Source organism: Syngnathus scovelli, chromosome 2 (genome assembly GCF_024217435.2).
Source record: "Syngnathus scovelli strain Florida chromosome 2, RoL_Ssco_1.2, whole genome shotgun sequence".
NCBI classification, from domain to species: Eukaryota; Metazoa; Chordata; class Actinopteri; order Syngnathiformes; family Syngnathidae; genus Syngnathus; species Syngnathus scovelli.
In genome coordinates this window covers 9,891,788-9,900,396 of record NC_090848.1, presented here as the reverse complement: position 1 = coordinate 9,900,396, position 8,609 = coordinate 9,891,788, and the positions used below count along the sequence as shown (strand labels likewise).

Here is an 8,609-nt window from a genome sequence, read left to right as displayed (position 1 = left end):
CACGCGATTGGTTAGAAAGGTGGGCGGAAGACGTGAACGCGCACGTCAATCCCCCCAAAATTGCCTGTCTCTCGTATCTCTAATCTAACTAGAAAATGTGCTATTTCTGCAGAAATTGCGTGTGAATGCCGAAATGCAAAAGATTGTACGCAAGTGGAATGAAAAGTGAGAATAAACTGACTCGGAAAAAATGAATACAGGAACACATCATTTATTATGTGCAAATGTATTGGATTATGCCCTACGATTGGCTGGCAACGAGTTCTGGGTGTACCCCGCCTACCGCACAAAGACTGCTGGGATAGCCTCCAGTACACCCGCACCCCTCGTGAGGATTGGATGGATGGATGGATGGATGGATGGATGGATGGATGGATGGATGGATGGATGGATGGATGGATGGATGGATGGATGGAAAAAGAAGTTGAACTGAAATACGCTACTTAAGCGTGATGAAACTCGGAGCATCGTCCATGGTGATAATAAATATTGCGCAGTTGTAGGGATTCAAACCATTAACCCCTTGGCCAATGGGCAAGCGCCCCTATCACGTGAGCTCATGCCAAGATAAAAACAAGTGAGCGAAATAACAATAACATATGTGTGAATGCTTTCATAAATGAATTATTAGGGTTGCATTTCGTCATTACTTTATTCGCCTTTGAAGTGGAGCGTATATCAAACGCTTATCTGAAAAGAATTAGTCCATAAATCCAACTATTATTTATACAGCACTGCAGTGTTTGTTGCTTACCACATGGTGGCAGTGTCACCAGTCAGTCGTGGTCTCCATTCTCTGGTATTGCATTTTTAAACAGTGGTTGTGGTCGACTGTAAATGCCATAAACGTTGCGGCATTTTCGCCATAGAAACAGAAAATAACATGGCAACCCTACAGAGAATTGAATGTATCCAACTTAGTGGGTGGCAATTTCAAAAGGCCATAGGCGCAATTTAAAAAGGCCATAAGCGCCTTGACCACAAATGCAATATTAGTGAGAAAACCATGTTTAGATGAGTGGGGGCGCATAGAATATATGATCATAAAGAACATTTTTGACCTGACTCCCTCTTTAAATAATGCAAACGATGCACGATGTACAATAGTTCCAAAGTCATTCAGTAGCATCTCCTGAAAAATCACAAGCTAATTGACATGGTATGCTATGCCCCAGGTTTTATTTAAAATTGCATAATAACTATTGCAACACTGCCAAAAAAACAAAGAAATTAACATTTATAGACAAACATTGTCAATCATGCAACATTTAAAAACATGATACAACATTACATATGTTACCAATGAGTAACTTAGCATAAGTGGAAATTATTCTTATAATTTATTATTATTCAAGGACAGATGTTAAGTTGTATTTTCTGAGAATCCCCTGTAAAAACAAATCTGACTCTGGCCACCATTTGCTGTTTCTTCAGCTTTTCTTCAAATGGCCATCTTCTCAATCCCTTATCCCCACTGACAAGTCTTATCTCCTCCACTCAATCTGGGACTTAATCAGAAGGGGCTGAGGGGCCGTGGGGGATAACTGCATTTAAGCGCTGCCGTCCCGTCCCCACTGGCTGCAATTTGAAGTGGTGTGTATGTGGAAGAGCATTTCTATTGGAAACACGTGTTAGTTTTGGTATAACTGGGGAAAGTGGCTGCTCACGAACCCTAGCAGTAACAGTGGTCTAATAAGGAAATACCTGACCACAAGTTTAGTTTTTGAAGCAGGCTAGGCAGCCGTGGTGAGAATTCAGGGCCAGCAAGGGATCAAATTGACCTACTTTTAGAAATGACACAATTCCTAAAATTTATTTCCAACAGTTATTACATAGCATGTGTCTTGGCTATTTAACTTCCACTAGTGATTAAGTGTTGTGTATTTTGTCCAATTATTTTTTCCTTCTCTTTGTGTGTTGCCAAATGAATGTGATGATGACATCTACCAATCCAGGATGAGGGAAAGCCGCCCCCCACCCCCGTGGCCTTTTCCTTTTCTTTTTTGATAAGTTAATTTTAATTTCAGATTTACACAGTTTTAGTTGATGTTTATTCATCCTCTGACTGGTTGTGGTAAATCGTGTTTCCAAATGTGTCAGACATTGCTCAGAATTAGTTTTCAAGGCGGAGTTTTCAACAAAAACTGTACTGGACATGTAGGAAAAAAAAAAAGGTTTCGTTATTTTTGTTCCATCTATTCAACACAAGACAGTTGATGAACACAGACCAAGCTTTTATTTAGGGTCATGCAGAAATACACCAGAGACATCAAACAACAAACACAACAATAATAATTAGAGGTCTCGCTACAGTGTCCTTTGGTCTCATTAATGTGATATTGGCAAAGAATTAGAAGAATGTACTAGTTCATCTTTTTTTTTTCTTTAAGACAAGCCCATGCTGTGATTTTGGCTTCATAACTTTTCAATTGAGGTGTCTCCAAGCTGTCTAAGTGAAACGTAAAGAGGGCTGTGTCCTCCATGCAGTGGAGATAGCCTATTTGCACTTCACAAATTGATCTCCTTTCATTTTTTTCCCTTGGAACTTGACTGGCATTTATTCGCTGAAAACGTCCATTAGCGTGTCTTTGTGTAAAACACGCGGTGCCACTTGTTCATAGTATGCAAGCTCTCTGTGGCGGTACACAAAGAATCACTCTATGGCTCACATAATGTATTTCAAAAGCTAATCGGAGAGTAGCCAGGAGTTTTGATGATTTTTTTTTGGACACGTGGGTGGCGGGAAGTTTACAGGCAGTATGGTTGTCATGTCGGCCACGAGAGAATGCTGCCGGGCTCTTTGGTTTTCATTCGCAACGCCATCAGGCCCGTCGGTTTGTAGTCGTTCTCCGGAGCCTCCACGCCGGGGAAGCTGTGGAGGGAGTACAGTCCGTTGATGGCCGGATGGTGCGACGGGTGGTGGTGGTGGTGATGGTGGTGGGTGTGGCTGGGGGATGAGGGGATACCCATTAAGCCCTGCAGGTTGCTGTGAGGGTGAGTGTAAGCACTCATGCAGGAGGAGGGTAAGGATTCGGGTCCGAGGACGCAGCTGCTCGCCGATGCGCCACCGACAACTCCTGAAGCAGCTGGCCATAGATTGCCCTGCATCTGGATATCATACACACAAAATTACATGCAATTCTCATCTTTTTGTCTTTTTGAAATATTTGAAGTGCAACGGTACTTTAAGATATCATTTTTCTAGAAAGCAGCCAATTCGGCAAATATTTTTTGCTTCGACTTGCGAGTGCAATTGGTTACAGTTTGACATTATGGGTGTTTGAATTGAATAGGTCATTGGCAGCATTATTGTAAAATGATTGTACGACTCAACAAACAGAAAACAGATGATTTGAGCCGTACCTGGTAGGTGTCATGGCGGGGGAGGAGGGAAATATCGTAGCTAGTGGTGAAGTGGTTGCGGACCTCCTGGATTTTCCCGTAGCGTTCCCGCTTCCTCCACTTGGCTCTACGGTTTTGAAACCAAACCTAGATGAACAATCAATATGATGCATATTAGCACACATCTAGTACACAGGACAGCTGCAATACAAGTCTTATCCATTTTACTGCTCCACTTGTACCAGTTACCAGCCGTGACCAAACGCAACAGAGATCCAAAATCAAATTTAAGCCAAATGCGGGACTGTGTGAAAAGAACAGACCAAACAATGTGCCATTACTTTGTGCATGTCAATGTTGCATGTGGTTTGCCTATTTCCTGTGTGCTTGGGCTGGCCAATTACCATTTTGAAGCAATTATTCAATTATTGCATTTATCAGGATAATTTTCTTTTTAAAGTGGTTCAAAGCGTGTCTCTGCTGACTTGCAGTTCTGACACAATACGGCTACGAACAGAAGGGAGCAAGCTGACAAAATCTCAATCGGTGCTGACAAATCAGCGACTTTTCCCACCATGATAACTAATTTCAAAAATGTGACCAGTGGCTTTCATTCCTGCAAAGAACCAACAGCATGAATTCCACATTCCACATGTCCCACATGTTCTCTGCACGCCAAGAAAGAATCCCGGTGGAGGCAAATCACCACCAAAGACAAGATGCTCATTTATATGTTGCAAAGGAGTCATTTATCCATGTTGGGAAATTTGGACCTGAGGTACTGGCTTGCTTGGCAGAGAGAAGATGGTGAGAAAGCTGGATTTCTTAAGGAGTGTGTTTGCACACATTCTGCCTAAAAATACTAAATACTAAAAGATCGCTTATCTAGACATTTTCTGTAACACATAAAATAATCCGTGGAATTTGAATTCTGGAAAGAAAATCATTGGATCAAATCCTAGAAAAAAAAGTCCTTGGCTTTGTTGGCTATAGAAAACAGATTAGTTTAGTTTGCCCTCTTAAAAACAGCACACACCTGTACTCGGGCCTCTGTGAGCTCAGTCCTCAGAGCCAGCTGTTCGCGAGCGTAGACGTCTGGGTAGTGCGTCTTCTGGAAGACCTTCTCTAGTTCCTCCAGCTGGAATGTGCTGAATGTGGTGCGATTGCGTCGCTTCTTGTTCTTGCCCGACAGGTCGATGGAGTCGGCAATGGAGTTGCCGCAGGGCGAGCCGCCACCTGCCTCCTTCAGTTTGCTGAAGCAGTCGACGCCCATGCCGGAGTATCCCAGGCATTTGAGAGCGCCTTTCTCGTGGTCTGAAGTGTGCAAGAAAAAAAATACTTATTCTCCTGTGCCAATGGCAACAGGTGTACTATCGGGAAACAGCATTTTTCTGCCCGTCGCTTTGGTCACCGGCATCAATAAATGGACAATGCTACATTTGTAATTAATAAATAATAATTTTCACACAGATGTAAATGCACTGGATAATTTCATACATCAACATGCAGACACATCCACAGATGTTTATTTTTCATTCTCACTGTAACCTGTTGTTTCACAATACTAAAAATAAAATGAAAACCAATTATTGCATATCAAATAGGGCTTTCCCCCCTCACCCAAAAAGGCGGGTCTGTAACAACATTAAACTCGACTATTTTGGGACCGCAAAATATTACCCTGAGTTTAAGACCCCGATCAACAGTATATGGTGTTGTTACCTCTCCCTGCACAGGTACGATCACGGCCCGTCAATGAATCATCGGCGTCTACTTCAAATTCTTCCCAAATTTTATACTATAGAATTTCAGAGCATCTGAGAGAAACCATAACGACAATGTGGTCTGTTGTTATCATGGCCTTTCCACGCTAGCCTTTTCTAAAGTCATATTTGGCAATCCCATCCTGTGATATGGCATTGTTGTAAGTTTTGTGTTGTATTATTTCCTGACCCACTACTTGAAGCTGTTGTCCAAATTAATTTCCTAGAGCTGCAATACAAAACCCATTGCATTTAACTGCAGGCTGTCCTCGACTCACGCTTGTCTCTTAATTCAATTTGGTGGCAGCCTTCATTTCCAACTTCGTGTTGCGCTTCACAACAAAAAAAATTCGCCTTCCGTTGGGTAACTTGGAGCCATATGTTTTTCCTCAATCATTTAGCGAGGTAAGAGTATGAACAATAATTGGATAAATCTTTACTAAACTTCTAAGATTATCATGAAATGTGCATTTTTTTTGACAATTGAATTGATTTATTTGGAAGCTGACCAATTTTTTTTTTTCTTTACAAAGTATACCCCCCCCCCCTCACTCCTTTCACTACATCATTTATCATTGGACAGTTATGTCAAATAGAGGAAAAGTACAAAAGACACATAGTGAAAAAGGTCCGTTTTGGCTGCTGCATTAAACTTGAGATGCTTCTGAAAAAAAATATTGTCAAACTAGATTCACAGTTTTCTTTACGAAGCAGCCAAGTGACAGCAGCATACGTGTACTAGTAAAACATTACCCCTGTAGGATCGATGAAAATTCAAATTTAAAGTTTTTATCTCATGTATTTTTCTGCTTAATTATTATCTCATGCTGCTTTTGGAAAAACTATTTAAAAAAATAATTGAGAAAATAAAAGCAAATTTTTATTGTGGGTAAAGATAATAAAATAAGAGCGGTTAGCAAAACAGAGAGTTGTTCACATCATAAGGTCTTGAAAGTAGCAGCGTCAAGTACTATACGTCTCAATTTATAAATGGACAAATACATTGTGATGATGGAGACAGTTATTTTAACTTAATGTGGGGTGGGGGGATTCATGACCTTTCTTCTGTGAATTGAATGACGCCGTTGTATATTATTGCGACCTTATCAGTACAAACACCAACAGCAAGAGTATCATTTCCCCAATACACACAAACACACACATCAGGATGAAATGTTATCAAATATTAGCATGCATTTCCATGAACTTAGAAACTTTTTTTATTGGGTATAAATGGGATAAAATACTCATTGTAATGCAGTATCAATGCACCACCATCAAATATGGTTATTCATGACTGATTTTGTCATGGTCAGTTGAAAAATAAACAATACTATCATGAGAGAAATTTGTATATTTTTTTTAAATAGAATATTTATTATTTGTTTGTTTCTTTTTGGTGAGGTTGAGAAGGGATTATTGTTTATTTGTAAGATATACATTTTAGGACTGTATGGCATTAAGGAAAGTATCAAGTTTTAATATGATGTGTATAAATTGAAATTTATTTAGGGGGAAATTATGGGCAATAGTTTAAAATGTTATCTCAAAAGATTCAACTTGACATTTAATGAGTAAACAAAGGCGAATGAAATTGCAAAATTTCCTAACTGTAAATTGAAAAATTAATTAGCATTTTTTATTTTCCTGCTTAATTTTCCTCTTAAAATAAATGTGTACTGTTTCTTTTCACAATACATGAGATGAATTGTGTGCTTTTGTAAATTATGGATTAAAAGGGAGAAAAAATGCATAATCAAGTCGTTTATAATTTTTGACACATAACAAATGTGTGTGTCCTGTTCAACTTCGAATTGAGAAATGTCTGTTCTCCTATCCAACCTTAGTTTGTGTCCAATGGGGAGACAATAAAAATGTCTCATTTTGTTCTGTTACCAATTTAGATTACTTGATTGTGTTGACTTTTGTAAAAGTTGCCCAGTTCATTCTCAGTTTGTGCTCAACTGAAACATACAAGAAAAATGCCCATCTTGTGGCCTTATTGAATTGCTTTCTCTTTTATGCATGTAAGTTGTCTTGTTTGTCTTTAGTTTGTGCCTAATGAGGAAAGACAGAGAAGGGTGCCATTTAGTGTTTTTGTTTTTGTTTATTAACTTTTGTAACATTTATTGATTCTCCGGCATGCAGGTTGTCCCGTTCCTAATAAATAACCTTTTTTTTTTGTAATTTGTTATTATAATTTTGAACTTGACGATTGCTTCAGAATTGCAAAGTTGTGTGTGCAATTCCCGCTGTCTTTTTGGCCAGGTCACTTTTTTTTTTTTTTAAAAAGTGATAAATTTCAATATTTTACCTGGTTAAAAAACAGATCAAAGTTATTGCGCTAAACCTGAAGGGGAAAACGAATACGACAGAATAATGCCAACTTACTTTGGTCGTAGAAAGGGGCCTTGCCGCTTATAAGGCCGGGTTTGTGCTCCTGGTTCGAACCCTCCAAGAACTTGTTACGTTTCTCCGGTGGCGAGGCGGGGGGATTCGACGAGAAGTTCCCGAAGTTGCGGTGCAGAGCGGCGGTTGCGGCGTACGCGTCCCCCACGCTGCGCATCGCAGAACCGAGGCTGTGCGCAGCTCCAATTTGGCGCAGCTCGTCGCACGCCAGGAAGGAGCCTGGCGGCGGGGAGCTGCTCGCGCTCGGCGCCGTCGAAGTTGGCGGTGTGCGCCTGAAAGACAAACAAGGCTCTGTCTCCATCTTGCATCCAACAACTGCTCGCTCGTATGCAGGGCGAGGACGCCACAGCGAGTTCGTCCTGTGTTTTTTTTTCTTCCACCAAAACTTTCAGTGAGTGAGTAAGTGGGTGGGATTTAACTGATCACACACTAAAAGCCGTAAAACTGTGTGTGTGTGTGCGTGTGCGCGTGCGTGTGTGTGTGTGTATGATGCAATCCACCAAATATTCAATCACACGTCCCTCCAATTTAGCATTTAATTCCCACTTCAGATGACGTTATACACGGGCACGTTGTCTCCAAAATGAGACGACTGAACATGTTTGACCGCAGGGGCGTCTTTAAAAAACACGGGTCCAGTAACCGGTAAAAAAAAAAAAAAAAAAAAATGGAGCAAAAACATAGCATCTAATTCACAAAGCACGCGCCTCGTTGCGCCGGTGGTATTTGCGCGTATTTAAATGAAGTAGTTGCCGGAGAAGTTGCCCACCTCTATGCTCATTGACCCACAGCGTCTAATTTACTAAGACCAGCGCTAATAGGCACAAAGTTTTGTTTTGAGGGCACAAATAAAATTCATACATTTCCAAGACATCCTTCCATTCATCCATCCATCAATCCGATCCGCTTATGCGCGCGAGTCCCACCCAACTTTTGTCGGACCTGATCATTTTGTGCCATAAAAGACGGCATTTCGGACCGTAACAATAAAACCATATATTACATTAGATTTGAGTATTGGAATGAGAAATAAATTAAAATAAAACCAGAAAGGGGCAGATCATAATGACAGGTTGAGTAGGCAGTTTTAAACAA

The 8,609-nt window shown here is 40.5% G+C and overlaps 1 protein-coding gene across 2 annotated transcripts; it reads right to left on the bottom strand.

Moving 5' to 3' along the window:
- Positions 1 to 2,222: 2,222 nt before the first annotated feature.
- On the bottom strand, positions 2,223 to 8,166 carry alx3 (ALX homeobox 3). Of its 2 annotated transcripts, XM_049755046.2 has the most exons (5): positions 7,497 to 8,166; positions 4,379 to 4,656; positions 3,364 to 3,489; positions 2,967 to 3,108; positions 2,223 to 2,872 (listed from the first exon to the last, which is right to left on the bottom strand). In XM_049755046.2, the coding sequence occupies exons 1-5, from the start codon at positions 7,813 to 7,815 to the stop codon at positions 2,823 to 2,825; spliced, it is 915 nt and encodes a 304-aa protein (XP_049611003.1). In that variant the 5' UTR covers positions 7,816 to 8,166; the 3' UTR covers positions 2,223 to 2,822. The 2 variants fall into 2 exon arrangements, with proteins under 2 accessions (XP_049611003.1, XP_049611002.1); XM_049755045.2 differs by having other exon boundaries at positions 2,223 to 3,108; positions 7,497 to 8,162.
- Between the last annotated feature and the right edge of the window lie 443 nt (positions 8,167 to 8,609).

Bases quoted from the DNA above. Each gene is read 5' to 3' on its own strand.
- alx3 (XM_049755045.2), bottom strand. From the start codon at position 7,815: ATGGAGACAGAGCCTTGTTTGTCTTTCAGGCGCACACCGCCAACTTCG. The intron at 4,657-7,496 runs GTAAGTTGGCAT...TGCACACTTCAG, and splicing joins GGCCCCTTTCTACGACCAAA to ACCACGAGAAAGGCGCTCTC. The intron at 3,490-4,378 runs GTGTGTGCTGTT...TTGTTCATCTAG, and splicing joins TCACAGAGGCCCGAGTACAG to GTTTGGTTTCAAAACCGTAG.